General features: G+C 42.6%; 1 protein-coding gene across 1 annotated transcript in view; it reads left to right on the top strand.

The window, feature by feature from the left end:
• The window catches only part of clmpb (CXADR like membrane protein b), a 57,074-nt gene that overhangs the window by 27,973 nt on the left and 7,514 nt on the right, over positions 1-21,587 (top strand). Inside the window, exons 4-6 of the mRNA XM_073495218.1 lie at positions 13,703-13,709; positions 13,908-14,059; positions 20,290-20,494. Coding sequence (XP_073351319.1) covers positions 13,703-13,709; positions 13,908-14,059; positions 20,290-20,494 — 364 coding nt within the window. The remainder of the gene's footprint in view (positions 1-13,702; positions 13,710-13,907; positions 14,060-20,289; positions 20,495-21,587) is intronic.

Raw genomic sequence — 21,587 nt, 5'->3', positions numbered from 1 at the left:
CACTGAGCAAGGTCTAATGGCCCCTTATAGAAATGGAAGAGATGGGGAATATTTGTAAAGTCACGTCACACGTCTCAGGATGACGTCAATCGTTATGAAGTTAGCCCTGCGTCATGGTGAGTAATGTTAAAATTGCATGAAGAATAGTTACAGAAAGGGGATATGGCATATATTTTTAGTTTACAAATAGATTCACTTGTGCCTTGTGGTTAGCATCAATCATATTAAAATAGCAGTGCATAATGATCAAGGTTGGATATTAAAATACATTATTTTCCAGTCTGTTTCTCCACAAAGGCTACATGACACACAGTTAGCGTTCCAGCTTCCTTTGGCCCATTGTTGTGCACCTCTCAAACATGTTACATGCACTTCAACACTGAAAACATTCATTCATTTAGCTGTGCCTTTTATTATTTACTACTATTTTTCATTTTGTTTTTTAATTAGTTAATTGTGTCATTTCTTATATTAGTCTTAACTCACACATCTTCTTAAAAATCTTTTATCTGGTTGTATTCTTACTTTTTAACAGTTTTAATTTACTTTGTCTTTTAGTGGTAAGCTGCTAGTCTTAAATGATTTTATTCTATTAATGTCTTCAAACACACTACCCCCCTTAGTTTTACATCCGTAGCAGCTCACACTCTGCAGCACATTGTGCTTCCACCCGGAATGAAATGGGCTATATAAAGTTTTGCTTGCTTTGCTTGCTTGTATACAAACAACTAATTTGTTGCAATAGTTTTTATGCCTCAAAGCAGAGACTTTTGGGACATATGCAGCACCACTGCAATGTGTCACCCTCACTGATGACGCTTCATAGACTGGTCTGCAGGTCTTAACTGTTTTTTTAAATTATATTTATATTATTTCTTCTATTTTATCTGATTTTATCCTTACTTTTCAATTGTTTTTAATTCAAATGCCTCAATTCTAATTGGTCCATTTCTAATCTTAAATCATTTTATTTTGTTAATGTTCTAAAACACACTACCCACATAGTTTTGTGGCTGCAACTACAATAGCAGCTCACACGCTGCGCAAAAATGTTTCATTCCAGGTGGAAGCACAATGTCCTAAATTCTTACAATATTTCTTCCTCAAAGTAGAGACATTTGGAGCATCTCAGGTAGATTCAAATATGCAGCACCACTGTAATGTGTTACCCTCACGTTGACATTTATGTCTCCTCCAATCCAGTCTCCGAGCTAATTGCATGTCGGATTTTTAACAACCTGTTGGAGTTGATTAACTGCTGTAATAGTGTGCGTGCGTATTGCGGCGAGGCTTGCTTTTAATAAGGCGTCTCACAGTAGGTAAACCGCACGCAGTGTTAAAGGTTAGTTTGAAGCACATGTTCAACCACAAAACAAGCTAATCTCGTGCCAGACGTTTTCTTTTGTTCCACTATTACTAGTCTCCTTTGTTTGTAATGAAAAGTGGTGTGTTATTGGAGACAAACTAGTCACAGCGTCAAGGGAACTAACATATTACCGCTGTTCAGTGGGAAGTACTGTCTTCTTTTAATTGCTCTTTTAATTAACTTGTGTCTAGCCTTCGTCTTGTCATGCCCAAGCATGCCATTTAGCAAAAAGTAATGAGATTAACCTCTCGTTGACCAAGCAAATGTAGATTAAACATTATGGCCAAATGAAATGAGCTGGCCTTTATTTACTCATGTGTACAGGCAGGCGGCAGGCAGGCGAGCCACAACTCTCTCAGCGGTAACATAGCTAAAATGTCAAGGGGATAGAGGGGAGTGTGTTTGGCATCGAGTGGCGAGTGTGGCCGACCAGCTGCGTGGGGAAGACAGAGCAGCCAGCAGCGCTGGAAAATAGTACGAAATTCTCCCACTCTGCCTCACTATCTCAGGAGAGGCGACTGCAGACGGTCGATGAAAACGGGCCGCTAATCAGTCAGTCACACTGACACATGTGTGCAGCAAACACAGACACACACCTACAGCACCCAGACTCCCCCTCTGTCTCTTTCTCTGGCTGTCTCGCTGTACACGTTTACTGAGAGAGAACACAAATGACAACCTCTTCCTCCGTCTGCCCACACACATGCATACGATGACATGACCTCCAGCGCACAGACACGCTCGTTGGGCGAGCACACTAAGTGGTCAAGGCAGGAAGAAACAACACGTGGCATGTTTGGCTGTTTTTTCTTCTTTCCTCTCAGTCCCAGTGGATTCTTGTCCAAAGTTTGCAGCGTTGCTTAACACTGACTGTAATGTCTGTGGACAGAAACATGAGCATTATGCCTCAGAGATCCTGAAAACAGAGTCATATCCTGTAAGTATTCAAGATTTATTCTTGACATGTTCGCTGCAACCTAAATACTACACACTAAACCCTTTATAGGCTGCATTATACTCTACAGGGCCCCAATGCTCACGGAGCATTACTCACTCATGTATTATTCTAAAAGGCTTCCTGGCACCAAAACAGTTGAACTATTGTTCAAAATCAAAAAAGGCAAAGTGGTGTATCTATAATTCAAACATGGAATCATGCCTGTGAAAATACGATGTCTATATGGTATCATAGCTTCTTACTTGACTGTGATCCATATCACATTCTATATCTAACGTCTGTATGATGCTAATAATTCTCACTCTACGATTCTTGCAGTTTGTCCTCATTTCCTTTGGCACATCAGTTAACAGTTTCCACACCGATGGCCTACTTTATACCTCCTCAGCTGAAACCCTCACAAAAGAAAAACACAATGCAAGATGACAGATTCCTCCTTGTTTTGAGGCAGAACCACATGAAATTAAATTCACATTTTAAAAAAACTGCGGATGTATTTGATCTGTGAAAAGCTTTATCGAGGAAGCTTCTTCTGGGGCAGTGTGAGCCAATCGCCGAGATTTTAGTCGTGACCTTCGCCCCGTTTCTTCCTCGCCCAGAGTGTCACTGCGAGCTGGAATAAGCTGCCTTGGCCCAGCTAGTACCGCACCTCATTTTAATCAGGCTTTGGGGAGTGAAATATGGGCCCGGAGAGCTGGCTGTACCCGAGCTCCATTCATCTGGTTTCAATCTTCTCTCCGCCCTCGGATGTGGCCGCGTGGGCATTCCTTTTCTAGACATTGGGGAGGGGGGTCGTGGTAAGAAGTGGTGCTGAGCAGCACAAAAGGGCAGGCGTATTTGTTTGGAGGAGTGTGGCTGTGTGGAGACAAGGACTCACTAACTGTGGTCACTTTAACAAAGCTGCAAAGATCTAATGCTTTTGTACGGTGATGCTCTGCTGACATTGGAGGAACAATGCACTTAAACCATCCAGAAACATCTAGTTTCTGTCACTATTGAGGGTGCTGTTCCTTGTGTTGAGTTATTTCCCTTGTATTCTGTCTTTATGTTTGCCTTGTCAGGCATTTTATTGTTTAGCTTGAACTGTGATGTAAATTCGATTTTTTTTTTTAAAGGAAGGAAGCTCTTAGCAACTACCTTGTGGGAGCTAATGGGGATCCTAATTAAGACATTAAAAATAGTCATTCACACTTTTCATGGCTGACCTTTAACAAGTTGATGTGTCTTTCGCTTTATTTGTCAAAGTCATAATACTTTTAATTAGGTCCAGCCTGGGGCTGGGCGTTATAGCCTAAAAATAATATTTTTTAGGCCACACAGAATACATGATATAAATGTTATCACAGAATCAACTGTCACAATATTTTTGACAAGACACCTTGATATTGATATTCATCAATACTGCAGGGATGACTATTGGTACTTGGATAAAATATTAACACAATGAGATTTTTGAGAAGTAAACATCAGTGATGTGTAGGGGTGTCCCGATTTTGATTTTAAAATTAAAATTGATCGAAACGAGTGTTCATCTTCGACAGTCGAATTCAAATGCAGTACCAGCAACATCCCTGATTTCTCTGAGATCATTTATCAATGAGAAGAGGGTTCACTCGGAGAGGAAAAACTGAACTGACCTAAACTATCCTGATAACATTGCCTTGATTAATTTACTTGAGAAGATGGTTAAGTGGACGGATTTGAGACACCGAACTTTGTAACAAACTAAATTCGTATCTTCTGTTGTTTATTGTTGAATCACTGAAGGCTGGTATTTTTAATTGAACTCTTGAATCTGTATTTTTGGGGGATATTATTTGAACTTGTCTATCCCAAACCCACAAAAAACACCAGGATGAAGTCAAACTCGTGTTGTAAAATACCCCTATCTTTTGAACGAATAGTAGAAAATGTAAATGACAGTTGTCAGGGCAGAAAAGTCCAACAATAGCATAGAATAGAATCGTGACGCCCATAGTAATATGGATATATTGATATAAGTATGTAAAGGCAAGTAGAACAGTCTGCACGTTCCGAAAATTGCATCACTTTACTGTGATTTAGCCTTTAACAGCAGAAAAAGACAGCACTTTATCCATATCAGGATACAATAATATCCAAAATCTGAGATATGAGATATATAGTCTCATATCACACTTCACAATATAATATTGATACAATACATTGCCCAGGCCTAGTAGAGCCCAAAGGCAGATAACAGATTGTGAATATTTGCTTTCTATGTTTGTTCCACTGTTTGTTTACTGTATGTGTGTGTAGCAGGTGAAAAGGTTAGTGTCCTGCATGAATTGGCTTAAATCATAAGGACAGATGGTAGCTTGCTCCATTAGCTCTCCTAAATGAGCCTAAGTGAGGCCTTTTCCTGGAAGCCTTGCAGCCGCTGTTGACCTCCCTGGCCACTGCGCAGCCACCACTCTGCCTCTGTCAGCCGCCCCACCAGTCAACACCTTTCAGTATACAGCTGCCAAAACAGACGTGGCATCTGCTCACCTCTGGGGAAATGGCAGCCATCGATGTGTCCTTCCCAGTCACGGGCTTGGATGGATAGGTTACCTCTTTGTCCTTTGCAGCAGCAGCAGCAGCTACAGCTTGAGCAGCTGTAACAATATCATCCTCTCATTTGTGGATGAGGCGTCCCCCGCTTTGTTATTTTCCGCTTAACCGATCAAGTAAAATGATATGTCGGATGCATACCACAGGACTGGCGACAGCTCTAATATGTCAGTGACGCAGCGCTCTAGCGAGTGCTGGGCGGATGGAGGGAGGGAGTTAGCCTCACGTCTGTTTTCAATTAGCCGATGAAATGTACAACATGGGAGCTGCTCTGTCGTATTCCACTCCTATCCTCCCGTGGATCCAACAAAGTAAATTAGCGTCTTTGCTGAGAGAGGGGTGAACTTTGACTTCAGACAGTGACAAATAATCGCGGTGACCTAAATAATGGAATCTGTGTGTGCAGAGAGGCGAGGGAGAGGAGGAGAAGAAAATGAGGAGCGTCCAGAATCCCCCCCGCTCTGCCGACCATGAGCTCCCAAAATGTAGTGCTTACATATCCAGATTGGGGCTATCTTACAATGCCTCTAAAGCTGAGCTTTAGTGCTGCTCCAAATATAGCACTCGCTCTAGGCTTGTTTTCCTCCCATTCCCCTTGTTCGTCACGTGCAGCTAAACTTAACCATATAGCCCACTGTGGCTTTTATTGTCTTCCCACAAGTTGTTAAATGCTTCTTTGAAACACCATCGGGGTATTGAATTGCATTTAATAAAAGTCAGGGGTGCAGTACTTTATGGTGCATGAGGTAGACAGTATTAGAAGTTTTCATCGGTCTCACACTATTGTGAAGCATCCATCATCAGGGAGAGCCTGGGCGACTGCGATACATTCCACTTCCTGTGGTCATACACCTAGTCAGCTCTATTTTCAACCTAATGGACATAAAAAATTGCAGATTGCAGCAAAATGGACTTGGCAGCACAAAAGCTTATTAAGTATTGATCCGCTGAGGTCAGTGCCCATGTCCAGCCACTCCAACAATGCGAGAGGAGTTCGTTCACACGCTTGCCAGCCGCAAATTGAGATTAGACCACATAAATAACTGGGGAAATTGAGGAGCATTTTGTGACCAGCAGAGAGCTGCGCCCACAGTCGCATGATGTGCCAGCAAAAGAGGCAGGAGGAAGGGGTTGTTTATATGTGCACTGTGGGCTTTAATGCTGTTTATATCATAGCACGCCCATCTGTCCAAGCTCCAGCAGTGCTTACTGTAGCTGATATGATATCATAGCATACCAAAGCCCGACAGGAGAGCTTTAAGTTGATCAGCAGCAAGCGAACCTGTCTTCTACAGTGTTTTAATGAATACAGCTCATCTTGTTTCTCACCGCACCATCTGTCAGGCGTGCAGGGTAAAACAGAGCTCGAACTCAGCAAAGAACAGCCTTCCACTGTGTTGTCTATACTGTGGTGCCTGTACCTTGACTGGAGATCCCTCTGATGAATATTTTCCGCTCTTATTCACAAAGCCCTGCCAACAAAAATACCGTAATGCCACACAGACCGAGAAATAAGCTCAGCCCTGGGACAAAAGCTAGTTGAATAACAGAGGAATGGGGAAAATGTTCTGTGCAGGAGAGGAAGGAAAGTTTTTCTTTGTGAGGGAAACCAAATTTGATTTCTGTCAAAGCAAATATAATATCTCTAACTGGATTTGGAGTTGTTTGCTTTTGATAGGAGGAAAAACAACTCCAAATTGCTGACTTACCACTTTGAAACCAAGCAATCGTTTTCTCTTCAGTCTTCAGACACATGTTAGCGAAAATGGGTTTCAGCAAAACGTTGGCGGCAACAGCATAAAAGAAAGTGTTTCATTTCAAAACGCATGTCTCATCATGTCAAAGGATTCACTCTCCTCTGTCCTCCATCCGAACGTGTTTTCTCAGCAGGGGGACGGCAGGTTTATTCAAGGCTGCGTGCACGTGCTGCAGGGAGGACGTGCCCTTTACACGCACGCACGTACCCACACACAGCTGCAGTAACCTTGGTGATAAGTTTCCACGAGGCGTTAACTCTGTCGTCTCTTTGCCGCATTCTTCTCTGGAGTGTCAGGTTTGGAGACGTTCGCGCAGAACGATGTGCAGAAACATTCGGTCTTGTTTAGGTTTAGGTGCCAGATGTAGGGAGGATCCGAGAGGTCGCCGCCCAAGCCCCATTTAACTGAAGCGTGTTATCTGGTGCAAAACAGACCATTTGACATTTGGACCTTGTTCAGTCTGAACACATTAAAGGGAGGAAAAATGTCTCCAAATGCGCTTTTTTGAAGCCGAATGTAACTAAACGGTTTAACACCATACAAGCGTCTGGAGATTATTCTGCAAGTCAGGCTGAAGTCTCTAAGATGCATTGCTGTAATTAACATTTTAAATGGGGACCATCCTTTCCAAAATGATGAATTGGTTTTTAATTAAAAAAAGAAAGAAAAAAAAAAACTTCCAGCCAATGACAATCTGTTTTCATTGTGTGTGAGGGAAAGAGGAGTTCGAAGTATTCTGCTTGTCATTCTTTCCACTCGGTCACGTGTCTGGCTGTGGTTTTTACAAAAGGTGGAAAGAATTAAAAGTCAGACTGAACACACTCATGTCTCAGCGTTCTCTTTCACTTTGAATCTATGTACAGTATGCTTTTGTTTTGACAGTTTTTGGAAAGACACCGACCCAAGCCCAGCTTAGTAATTTAAGCATTTGTCGTGCATTTGTTGCATGGGAGTGAAATAATTCAGAGCCCTTTCTGAGAAGCTCTGTGCTCTTTGGACCGTTTCAAGCTAAATCCAGAAGATTTATGGAGTAGCCGGAGCATCTCGGACAGCTACACCCATGAGTGTAGGTGACGCCACCAGATGCAGAGCTGATAAGATGTGTATAGCACTGTAAGCAGGTTTTACTGACTCTCCCTCCCTTGGGGGATGGTGTAATTAGCTTTTTTCTCCATCTCCTCCCTACTTCCTTATTTCGCTGAAGGAAAATGCAGAATGCTTTGGGGGAATTAAAAGTGCTTGTCGTGAAACTAATTTTGGATCTATTTTGGGGATCCGTCAGCGGGATGGCGTCCCTATCGCTCGACGTGACAGCAATGACGAGGCCATGAAAGGGATGCTAATGAAGGCAATAAGAGCGGCACGAGGTGAACACTTACCACAGGGCCTTACATTATTCAGTCCTCAGTGGTATTTCATCCTCCGTCTCCCATTCCCATCGGTCCTCCCTCTCTTTTCCCATTTGCCATCCCCCTCCAGGTTCAAGGGATTATTGTGGAAATGATTCCATTCCTTCTTTCACTTCTCAAGCACGCCCATTACTGCTCCAGCCCCGAATTCTTAGAAATCTGTCATCAAAGATGATCATGAACAGGACGGCCCTCACTTTTGGTGTTTTCATCTCTAGCTCCAAATGACTCACTCCAGATGAAAAAATATAGTGTTCCACACTCTGGCTCCATATGCATTTATCTTTTATCAGGTTGACATTTCGTCCCTCAGGCCTTCAAGTCACAGCAGGAAAGAGGCACTAGTATCTTACAGTATATAGGCCACACCTTAGTTCCACACCTGGTGGTAGTTATATATTCAACCATTAGAGCAAGAAAAAAAACAATCAAGACAGAGGTGAAGTCCCTCCCTTTCAGCTGGATCGTCAATTTCTCTCCAAATGTTAAAAACACATTAATCGTAAAAATATATTTAATAGATACATAGAAAAAGTTAAACATGCAACAACTTTAAATGAACGTCGTAAACACGTTTATCTAAATATCCAATGACAAGAGGTACATGACAAACAACACTCATCGTTATTTCATGATTATTTTATTTGTTTACTAGTATGCTAAAAATGGAGGTGATCTGAATATAATTATATTTTTTCTCTGACTGCTATCATTCGTCAATAAATTGTACAATGTCAAAAAAAGTCCCACGGCATGAATTGTCACAAATATTTGAGCAACGAGGAAGGAATTACCAACAGAACTTCTAGCAGGCTATTGCTAATTATCAGTTAGCTCTTATTTGTTCCCTGCTCATTTCTGGGTAATGACTCTGTGAACCTCATTGTAAAGTGCCGACAAAACCTCGGTGTCAGCAGAAGGGTGCGCCGGTCGCCGGGTGTGAGGCGAGCAGGATTATGGGATTTTATCCCATCAAAGAGCCAGCCTCCAGTCAGGGGGAAAAAAACAGCCCCTTTGATTTTCACAGAAGCAATATATTCATGAGTTGGACCTTGAAACTACAAGGAGACTAGTGTAGTGTGCCATATGCAAAACATGTGTTTTAATAGGGCATGATAACTTGGTACATTTAAAGAGACTTACCCCTAAAGAAGCTGTAATTAAAAAGGGAGCTGTGGCTGTATGAATAAAGGCCTCTCTCGCAGAGCATCCGTGGGGGTTGTTTTTTGCAGTTTGCACTAACAACTGCAGGCGGCCTCTTGTCTGCGGAGACATCTGAAGATTTTTTCGGCGTTTCAGGCAAGTCTCCTCATCAGGAAAGAGGAAAGGGCAAGATGAAACCTCCTATCTGCGGATCTCTGTGCCACATTTGGTGGTATTTATAGTATATGTGTTTGTTGGCATTTCAATAGCCAATTCAGGTCACACAAGACTGCTGTACTATTGGTTGGAGCGCGCACAGCCTTTTAAACAGCACGCTGAGCTGTGAGTATTAGACTGTTGTCTCATCATCCCTATGCTCCTCTCAGCAACTCAGCTAAAAACTATTCAATTGTCAGCAATAAGAATGAAGGAGTTGTATTTATATTTGCCATGTGAAATTTTGCGAGCGACACGCATAAAGTCCTATATTTTAGAGAAACGGAAGTCATATCCCAAACATTTCTCCTTCATTTAATCCTGTTCCTTGATAAATGATAGAAGAAAAACAGTTATTTTACAGACTGGCAGAGTTGGGAGATGATTATTACTTTTGCCTGCTGCAGTGAGGCTGTACACGATACTCAAATGTGACTTGAGCCTGCATGCCTGATGACAAGATGTATTCCGAATCAAAGGTTTGTGTGCTGAGGCGCTATTTACTGTCAGCGAAAGATAGTCCCTCGCATCTCCTTTATGCACACAGGCAGCAGGGGAAGTATCCTTGTGACAGAGCATGTGTTCACATAAAGTATACATCATACATACCAGCAGTCACGCATGCACATAAAATGTAGATGGGCACGCGTGTGTTCTATACATGAGAAGCCGTGATACCGCTGATCGCTTTCTCCTTTTGTGCATCTGCTCACCTGTATCTAAAACCGCCTTTGTGATGGTATAATCCATCCTCCACACCGCTGACTTACAGTAAGTGCTCAAAATAAGGCATTGCACCATCCCTCCACCCCTCCCTCAGCCCATTTTTCTCTATCCTTTCACTCCTCTCACCCCCCCTCTATCTCTTGCTGTCCCTCTCCCCTCTCAGATCTGCTGCGTTTGAGGACCAGAGGTCATAAGCTTTGGACATTGCAAAGGCCCCAGCCAGGCCAGTGTGCTGACTGAGGGGATATGGGGCTTGACTTTGGGCAGTGTGAAAGATCCAGGCCTGTCTTGTTTGTCTGTCTGTCCGTCTCACTGGCCACACTATAATAAGATTGCAGGGCTCTGTAAGGCGGATTTACTGGAGCACAACTCCCCCTAGGGCCTTGTCATAGAAATGGGTTCCTCCATATTTCACCCTAGCCTCTCAGTCTCTCTCTCTCTCTCTCTCTTTTCGAAGCGGCTGAAATGTGTCTATCTTTCTCTCTCGCACACTCACTCCCTCACTCTCTCTAAAACCCCTGGTGTTAGCTCCAACTTTCTTTTGTTAATTATGATACGCTTCTTTCCTTTCTTTTCTGCGGGTAAAGATTGAACCTAGCCACAAATGGAAGCATGAAGCTGAGCCAAACGGAGCTGAGAAAAGCAGACACAATGGAAGAGAAAGAGGGATGAAGGATACGGCCTGGGATGTGGCACCAGCTAGCGTATCACAAGTCCTCTCCACATTTATCCCTGCCTCAAGATGGCCACGTGTATTTCGATGGCCTTTCGCGTGTTCTTATGGAATCTCTTAGAGACGTGTGAACGCATGTGCAGCTCCATGAGCAGGAATGTTATCGAGGTTTCGGCTAATAGGGTTCAGTTTTTTATTGTTTCTAAGTCACCTTGCTTCAGATTAAACGGCAAGGTCACACACCCAAATTTAACCGACCAAAACAATTTTTCGTACCGTTTGCATAGCTGCCGCAGAGATGATTCTGTTGTGTCTCATAGCCAATGTTGACACAAATGATGGGGTCTTGCAGTCCAACCGTCCCAGCTGTGCACACTGTGCGGCGAATGAGGCCAATCCAAATGCAAGCGCAAACTCATATCAAGGCGAGCTTATTTTGGGAGCACTGTGTGTCATCCATTCCACAGATACAAAAGCTCCTCTGCAAGACCATAAATAAGTGGGTAAAGTGAGGAGCAGCGATTGTATAGTAGTCAGTACCCTTTTTGATTCGTCTGCCAAACTTTTCCTGGCAAAAACTTCTTCCCATCACAGTTAAAGCATATTCGCCGTCTATATTAGACTGAAAAATATAAGTTTATGGCAGTCCAATCCTTATTGTTGGACAATGAAGCACATTTTTGACGCCAGCGATGCTATAGTTAGTTCATTGTCTGAAGGTTAATTTAAAGTCAGCTTGTGGAAAGTCAAGTGTGGAAAAAGGACTGCAATGCCCCAATTCCAGCGGTCACCCTGGCCCTGTCTATCTTTCGGTAAACTCCCCCATTTACAGAGCCTACAGTTGAAGCGGCGGGCAGTTAAGTAGTAGGTGGGAGGTGAGAAGGGGAGCGGGGAGCTCTTATCAGGCCTGCAACACAGTGCTGGGTTCAGCCCGGGGCTGCCGATGACTGTGGGAGCACTGATTACAGAGGCCAGCCTGAGGAGCAGAGGGTAGACGGTGGGCACGGGTCTCCCAGAAGACCCTTATAGCACCACCGATCATTAACTCGCACCATTAGATCCAACCAACTAACTGCACACACACACATGGTCCGACTATTCTCCCTCTTGAATATTCTTCACACTGCAAAGCTCGCTGTCTTTCCTGACTTCCAAGCTATAATCGGCAGGGAGCCCACAAGATGAATGAGCCTGCAAATGCTGCATTAAAAAGTCATAAACGGGGGATACCTTCCGGGTCCAGGGGCCACTCTGTGAGGACGGGTGGCCCTTATTTTTCTGCTGACTAATGATTTGAAGTGAGCAGGTGGTCCAACAGAGCAGAAGGGCCTCAGCTATTTGTCCTGTCACTCCCGGGCTGCCAAAACGGACGCACAGTCTCTATGCCAACAGTCAAGTGCTGTCTCTCTCTGCGTCCAACTGGTGAATGCCAATTGGAAACCTTCAACTTGATTGACAGTGAGTAGCCCCGAGCTCCTCGGGTATATAGCGGAAGACTCACAAAGTAGAGACAGACACTTAAACAAAACTTGAAGAACTGCTGAAGTCCAGCAGATGAAGTTATCCATATGGAAGGAGTGGTTTGGGTTTAGGCTTGTCTTCGCCCCTGTGTCCCGCGTCAGCACTGACTCATTGGTTTCACGGCGCAGAGCTGACATTTTGATTGGCCCAAAGATCACTTTTGGGGCAGGGTGTTGGCTCATGGGTGGACCGGGGAGCAAGTGGACAGGCGCCCAGTGAGTGCTGATGCATTCACAGGCCACATTTGGCCTCCTGTGGAACATTTGACAGCATGTGATTGTGTCCGTTGAGGCACGAAGGCATTCTTTCATCGAACAGCTCTGGCTTGAATCACTCTACCGCACACATAACACCCGCTATTGAACATAGTCTTTGTTCAGATGTCCCACACCGCCATGTTTATTTATTCTGTGCAAATAGGAGGAAATATTGAACCTCCAAGCTATTAAGCAGCATGATAATGAAAAGGAGATCTAACAATATTTACACAACCTACACGTTCTTGCATGATTCCAAATGAGCATCTGCTGGCTGGATAACTTTATTTTAAGCACTCAGAATCCCTGGGAGCTATTGGCTCGTTCAGCGATTAAATTAAAGGCGGGTAGTTAAGTTAAATGTTGGAGAGCCAAAAATATCTGCCACATTTGAGCGTGTAAGCTTAGTGGAGCTCTGCAGTATTGTACAGCCTTTCTACCAGGTGGAGGGGGTCGAATATCTCGCCGGAGCACCCCCACCCCATCCCCAAACACACACAAACACACACACACACACACCAACACCATCCACAGCCTGAGCTTCCAGCAAACCCCCGCGACGCCTCTGGCTAATTCCACTCAAGCCCGCCGGGCAGTCCAGCATCCTCCAATAAATTAGCCTTGCTGCTCCCCCGTCGAGACACAGGCCCTGACAGTCTGGCCGGTGCCCAAAGTCACTCACTTGTGCACACACTCTTACTGCAACCCAAGCTCTTCTCTGTGACTGTAGACTGTGGATTCTTGGGTATGTGCGTAATTATGATTGCACGTTACGTTTGTAATAGTTGTGGATAGAGTCGAAATCTGTTTTCCATTTTGTCAGAATCATTTGGAAAATGTTGGTAATTCAAGTGACTCAATAGCTGTACTGTATCTCTTAAGTTTTCTCTTCAGCAGATGGGTCTATGTTCAGACAGTGTCAGAAGCTGTGTACCTTTCCTTCCCAGGCCACAGCTCCCCCCAGCTGTTTCTGTGAATAAGATTGTGTTTTTGCCCTTGTCAAAAGGGGTTATCGAAAAGATCATCATAATACTTCTCTCTGACCTCTTATGACAAAATCTATTTCCTGTATCAAAAGAAACCCCATTCCGTCTCTCCACAGTGTCCGGGTGAGACGTATCTCAGCATCTGTCAGATAGTGATTGGGATTCTGGGTCATATCTCTCGCTGCGTCTTTCCGTCTCAATTTCCTCTATCTGCACGGTTTTGCTTCGTTCCTATCCGCAGCATCTGCCTCTTGTCTCAAGTTTGAATCGAGCCGGTGTCCCCGTCTGACATCTCTCTGCCTCTCTCCTCCTCTTCCTCAGTTCTGTTCAGCCTGCTGACGGCAGGTGCCCAGACGGAGATGAAGAAGGTCGTTGGGGACAATGCCACCTTGCCATGCCACCATCAGTTCCCGTCGTCCGGCTCTCTCGACATCGAGTGGCTACTGCAGAAACCAAACTCCAAACAGAGAGTGGTGAGTTGTGTCAACACATTAACTTTAAAGAGTCTCTCAGGTAATTTTAAGTTCACTGTATCATGACTGTGATGAGAAAGACGTATTGTTACAGCACCTGTTCCCTAAGGGCACACACAACATAAGCGCCAGAACAACTTACACACACTTGTGATTGCTTTTTGAGTCCTGAGGTTACAGGTTTCGTGACCTTTGCTTGTGAACTCCTTCTTTTCCTGTCTCTCTTTTTTTAGTTATCTTCCATCTTTACTCCATTTAGCCCAATTCATGCTAATTGATTTCCAGGACCCATAATAGTTGCACATTAACCCAATGCCCAAAATTACTGTGGCACTTCAAGTTTTAGTGCCTTTTTGTGTCAGCAGAATGTCCCCCAACTCATTCCTTACACCCTCTACCCTTAAATTTCTTTATTTTCAATTAGCATTATTATTTTTATTTTTTTTACAAATATGACTGTAATGTTTCTTTCACCTGTAACACAGGGGTAAGGTTTTCATCCCTTTCCATCTAATTGGCTCCTCAGTAGCCTAACTAACAGTCACCGGAAGAACAGCTAGCTAGAAACTGCTATCTTAAGCTAGTGTTAGCAGCATTACTGCACTGTTTCTCCTTTAAACTACTTCAGCAGAGATTCAGGTTCTCTTGAGATTTTTACCGGACACTGCTTGACCAGCACTCAACTGATGTCAGACTACGCAAACACTCCTTTAAGCTCTCGGGGGTTTGCACAATGTTTGCGAAACGTTAGCTCATGGGACAAAGACAGTCTACGCTGCATATCTGTCACTCTCAAGTGTTTCTGCTTTCTTTGCAAGTTGTGACACTTGTTTTTTGCAACGCTTCACATTAAGATTGAGTTACAGCCGAGCATATTGAGCATCTGTTTTGTATTTTCTGCCTGTTTATATTGTTTACCCGTAAATTAAAGAAAAACAGTTTTATGTCGAGCTATTTTGTAAGCAAAATGAGGCCTATCCAAATGCATGATTTACGTTGATACATGTTCTGCTACACTCTGAACTCATTCTGAATTGAGAAACTAAGTGAGAAACTAAGCCAGACACAAGCATTCGAGAAATGGAGTTAAGGCATTTAAAACACAGTCGGTCATGAGGGTTAGCTGCCACCTAAGCTAGCTACTAGCTGCTAGCTGTAACCAACATGATTTTTAAGCATTTTTACCTTTTCCAACTTGATGTTAGGGTAACATGGAACCGTGCTGTTTTTTTTTCAGCAGGGTATTTGTGTTTCCTTTGTTCTGTGTCCACCTAACAGCTAGAAACTACACAAAACATTAAATCCGTAGATGGCAGCTAACTCTAGACTTCCTGATATCTTCCCGCCTTAAAAAGCAGCCCAACTGTTCTGTCCTAAGCAAAGCATCACCTGGCTAAAAAAAAGACTATAATAGTCCTGAACTCGGTTTTGAGTTTCACACCCTCTGAAGACGTTCTGGTATCGTTTCACCGGTTTTGAATCATCGCCTTTCTTCGCCACAAATTGAACATAGTATCTGATAACAGACAGAGCGTAAAATTTCACCAGCCTTCTGTCGGAAGAAAGAGATTTCCCCTCTCGTAAGAAGACGTTTGCTCATTCACTGATGTGTTGGTTAGCACGGGGGAAGCGTAGCGCTGATAGGAAAGAAAGGGAGTGTGTGCAGCGGAAACAGAGGGGCCAGGAATGAAAGAAAGGGGAAAACAAGTGTCTTACGCTTTGATGGTTCAGAGGGGGGCTGCCACATTGCGATGAATATTTAACGGGAAGATAACATTGGAGACGCCATTAATTAAAATCAAACGTCTGAAAATTTGATTAGGAGAGAGACTGCGCCTGTAGCTGAATGAATAAATCATTCTTTTGTTCTGCTGGAAGGCCGTGTTGAGAGGGAAAGAGCATCTTGTCAACATTTAGCCTCTGTTAGCACATGTACAGATTACATGTGTTAAGGACACACAGGGGCTGCAGACAGGGCACGAGAGTTGCACTCTATGAATCTCACCAAAGTTCGGATACACTTCTTAAGATGAAACGTAAAAGACTGGCCCGTCCTGGTATTCAACGTGCTCACCTGAAACTACGAGTTACAGAAAGCCACGTGCGTTACCATAGCGACAGCTGTGGCACGGACCTGGAAGGGCGTCATTATCCCCAAAAAATGTAAGACAATAAAAGTAAGCTGCTTAAAGCCGGAAATTTCCCACAAATTATTGTTGTTTCTTAGAAAATATACCAGCAGCAGTGTGATAATAGGGCTCAATGAAAGAAATTGCTAAATTGCCGGCCTTCCAGCACGCAATTTTGAACTACTTTAATGGCATTTGTTATCAGGACAATTGTGAGTGACTGAGCTGATTAACGTCCATTAATAATAGAGTGAGATAGTGGAGAGTGTCCTCACAATGGCAAACATGATGATGTCTGTAATTTTCTCTATTTCATATTCTTCTGTATGTTACTATTCAAATATGATTCATTAATGTTATGTATTACGGAGGACAGTTTTAAAACAAAGGACAGAGGGTGTTGTATGCTGTACAGATTGTAAAGCCCCATAAATAAAACTTGCATTGCCTTGACTTAATCTGATCCAGTACGGTCCCTTCTAGATCAGAAGTTAGGTGAAAAGCTGTCATACATTATTTTCTTTTACTTTTTATCTTATGATATAAGGTATTGAAAAGCAGATACATAAATGAAAATCTAATATTTTTGTCTTGGCAGAGTTCAGGTGCTGTTACACTCGATAATAAATGTTTTTTTTATTGCACATCTGAAAGTAACCTTGCAAGTCAACAAAACAAAACAAACATTTTTACTGTAGTAAGAAAAATAACCCAACCAAATGTTTCATCCAGTGACTTTTTTATTCATAAAGCTAGAGAAGGCAGGTACGCTCCATATGTGCGTACAGTATTTAGAGTAAACAAACTGTGAAAACAGCCGCTGGCCATTTTAATAAATTTGTCTTAAATTCCTCACACTCACCGGTTCAGAGTACAGCCAGACATCACCAGAGGCATACGTACACATACACACCCAGTGTCGTCTATACTCGTGTATATGTGAGTAATAAATGCCCAGAGTTCACGACAGCAGCAGGAGTGTGTCCAGAGGCAGATGCTTTTTAAAATATGCCCGCTTTGTGTAGGTGCCAGGGCCGTGTTGCTCTACGCCTGTAGCTGTGGCACGGTAATGTATGTCTGTTTGCATTCATAGTGCGTTTGAACTTTACATGTTTGCGTGGACACTAGCTTGTGTGTGTAGGTCTGTGCACGTGTGTGCGTGTAAATGGCCAGTCGTCACCTGTGATCACAGCAGGTGCCCCTGTTTCTTAGGCACTGATGCGCTGTGGCACCGGCATTTAGCAGTCCCCATCTGCAGGCTCTCACTTGCCCTGAGTAATAGGCCACTGTGACAGCTGTGTTTGTTTGTGTTTGTGTATGTGGATGGAGAAAGAGAGAGAAAGAGAAAGAGGCAAAGAGGAACAAGGAGAGGATAGAAATAAGCAAAGACACAAACAGGCAGGGAAGTGAGAATGAAAGCTTTCCGGTGCATGTTTGCAGACGGTGGATGTCTACAGTGAAAAACAGTATTTGCAAACATCAGCGAACCTCGTGCTAAAAATAAAAGGAAAAAGAAGAATAGATTGTTTCAGTAGCAAATTGTAACGCAAACTTTTTTTCTGTACTTACCTAATTTTATTGTGTGTTTTTGATAAAGATACACTTCACATTTATGTTTGTTTTTCTTTCTGGTTTTACACTTTATATATTATGTGATACAGACAAATTCAAAAGTTCTCTGATAAGCAAATCATAAAGAAAAAAATAATATGTAGACAAAAAAGGCTTACTGTACCTATACAAATATGTATCTGAATTAAAATATGCAAGCATATACACCTACATTCATACACATATGTGCACTTTATGCATATTCATATATACATTAAAACATATGCCTACACCTGCACATACTCACTGCATATTAACAGTCCTGCTGTTCTCCCAAAGTAACACATCAATTCATAGTGTTAATGTACCTCAGACCACATTTGGTCATTTTATTCATATTGCCAGGTGTGTTTTTTACTTTCCTGAAACGACTAATGCATTGCTACTGACTTAAAAGGTAACTTCACCATTCATACACATTAAAGTGTGTTCACAGGTCTTGGGTAGTAGTACTGCATAAGTGAAAAAAAAGTAGTAAAGCCTTTTGTGGCTCCAGAGGAAGCTGCATGTAATCTGATAAATATCCCCCAGTGATTGCTCTCAGTGACTAATTTGCATTGTGGGTAATGTAGGCAGTTTGAAGAGCAGTCCACTTGTCTTGCATTACATTCCAATACCACTGCGGACAGTTTTAAAACAAATTATCAAAAACAATATATTCTTCCTTCTCAAAACCCGGTGCCTACAGTACCCACAATGCAACTTAGCCACTCGGTGACATCCCTTTCATGTATAAAGTCGATTATCCTTGAACCAGACCTTGTAAGGCACTCTTTATATCAACACAATGGACTAAAATGTATGTATTATTCATTCATTAATCATCATCCCTGTGTCATGATACTATCGAGTTAGCCAAATAACATGCTAATATTTACACATGCTAATTTTTTGATAGAGCAAGCACTACACGCTCACAGCAGCATAATGCACACAAGAGCTATGGCAGTTTATTCTAAACAGGCCATGCTACAAAAAGTTGGGTATCACACCATAAAACAAAAGAAGAACTTTGTGGTTTGTGGTTGGGTGAAACTAAAGTAATTTATAGAAAGGTTTGCTCAAATTTTCATTGAAATCTGTTAAAGGGTACCTCCACCAATTTTTCACATCAAATTGTGTTTACAGGTCTTAAGGAGCATTAATGCATATGTCAAAAAAAAGTAGTATAAATGCTTTTGTGGCTCTAGAGGAAGCTGCATGTCATGTGGTAAATATTCTACAGTGATGTCACTCATTGGCTAAAGTTGCATTGTGGGTAATGTAGGCTCCATGTTTTAAAAAGGAAGGACAATGTGTGGAATAACAAAGTAGATTTCTCTGCCTCTGCTGTATTGATTTTGATTTGTTGATTTGTTTTTAAACTGTCCATAATGAGCTGCTTTCAAAACCCGTCGCTTACATTACCCACATGCCACTAAAGTGTCCATTTAAGTAATGTTTTAGATTTTCTGCTAAATAAAAAAGGAGAAAGAAATCGAAAACATAACACATTTCTTCTTTCGCTTAATTTGGACAGCGTCAGGTGGAAGACATTTGTTTAGCTGTCTCGTCTTCGCATCAGTTCCGCTGTGGATACTTTAATCTTTTATCTCGGCACAAGAATAGATTTTTATTTGGTCAATTTGACGGCTTCTCTTGTAGAAAGAGCAGAAGGAGATAACAGCGCCCACAGATAATCAGCTAAATGAACACTGGCGCAATACTGACATTCCAGCAAATGCATTCATTTGTAAAATATTATTTCCCAAGCATTAATTAAAAAGTGATTGTTAACAATGTCACCCGTGAGTGCTGCTATTCTGTTTTTCTCAAGCCTGTGGGCCCAGAGAGGGACTATGTGGACATGTTTGAGCTGTACGTACGCCATCTTAAGAGTTATGTAATTTGAAATGTTAATGGCAGGCTACCAGTGGAATATATCAAGGGTATTACTGCTGGGATATGGAAATGAAGTTAATCAAATGTGCTGTTGAGTGCTATAAAAGTCCTATTTTGGGGATTGGTTGCATTTATTAGGTAAATACTGACATCACCAGCAGCTAAAATGTTTGTTTACATTGCCAGGATGAAGGCAAGTTAAAGGAACCATTCAACCCAAAATCAAAAATACATATTCTCCCTCTTACCTGTAGTGCTATTTATCCATATATTTTGTTTTGTCATTAGTTGCAGAGTTTCGGAGATATCGGCCGTAGAGAGGTCTGCCTTCTCTAGAATATAATCAAACTAGGTAGCGCTTAGCTTGTGGTGCCCAAAAAAATAAATATGAAAAGCTAAACAGCATTTCCTTTTACGATAAATCATGACCAGGTTACTTCAAATAATCCACAGACCTTGTTTTAAGCACTAGGAACTGTTTTTTCTTTTGCGTTTGAGTTGGTTCAAATTCACTGGAATCCCGTCATCAGAGAGTTTGGTATTTTGGATTTGGTCTCAAAAAACACTTCAGATGTTACAGATGTTCTCTTTTCTCTTCAATACATCTAGATCATTACCTTCTTCGGGGGCCAAGTCTACACCAATGAGGCGACGGGCAGCGAGGCCAGTCGTCTGTCCTTTGCAGGGGAGTACCTGGGCGGAGACGCCTCCCTGCTGATCAGTGACCTGCTGCTGACCGACTCTGGAGAATACTACTGTAAGGTCAAGACTGGGGGAAAGTACCATTGGAGCCAGGTCAACCTCATTGTGCTGGGTGAGTGTTGTCAGACACATTGTAATACACACAAACACACTCATTCACACACACAGGTAGTTGTATGTCTGCCATCAAGTTATGAAAAGACCCAGACCTATTTGTACATACATACGCACGCAGTCTATCACACGCACAGACCTAATCACTGGATCATTAGCCTGGCACATTTCCTCCGTCATGCTGACTGATCTAATGATTCAATTTGATTCAGACAGTGTGATTTGATTTCGCTCATGCTGTTTGGGTTCGTTTGGATTGGTTTTGTTGATGAGGTGAGACCAGAAACATACGACTGGGTCTGGAAGAGCATAGAACTGATTGATTATGTTAGCGCCGGAGTTACATGGTCGGGCATCAAGTTAAATTCTCTATGTGCGTGTAGCACAGGCTAATACATCTGTGTCCTCTGTGAGATCAGCAAGAAAACAGACATTGAGGGACATTCTGTAATGAAATTTAGAAGCTGAAAATGACATTGAAAAAAGGCTGCTGTCATCAATCTAACTACTCGTAAGCTACTTAGGAAAATTATTTGTACAAGTCACGTCTTAGTTCTTGCAACTATAGAAAAGCCTGTTTTGGCCTCAGAAGCCACAGCAAAGTCATAATTGTACGTTTTATCCCCTTCGTTTCCTTTTCCTTTTGTTTTCCTCATTCGCCCAAAATACAGATGGTTATAAATGGCTTAGCAGCTAGCTCAGTGGTAATAAGTGTCTCCGTCTGCATATCTCAAACAGCAAAAACAACTCTGAAGGACAGACAGCAAAAAAGGGGGAGCGGCTGCACCACAAAAGCCAGCCACAAAGTCCGGCGGGAGGAGCGAGATCGTTCTCAATGTCAGAAAAGCAGGCGATTTATTAAAACATCATGGGAGATTAGTTCAACCCGCGGTTATTGGTTTTCTAATGGAACAGTCTGTTAATCCTCTCGCTCTCACTCTCCTCTCTCTTCCATAAAGACATTTCAGTGAGTTAGTGCCTCGATTTTTACAAATTGCCCTCAGCTTTGCGGTGACACTTTCGATTTTGAGAGAGACGAACATTTGCATTTTTTCTCTCGCTCCCCACGCTAAGATAATAGCTTGGCAGCC

The sequence above is a fragment of the Pagrus major genome, chromosome 2 (assembly GCF_040436345.1).
Source record: "Pagrus major chromosome 2, Pma_NU_1.0".
NCBI lineage: Eukaryota > Metazoa > Chordata > Actinopteri > Spariformes > Sparidae > Pagrus > Pagrus major.
The sequence above is the reverse complement of the archived record's forward strand: the minus strand, read 5'-3'. Positions and strand labels throughout refer to the sequence as shown.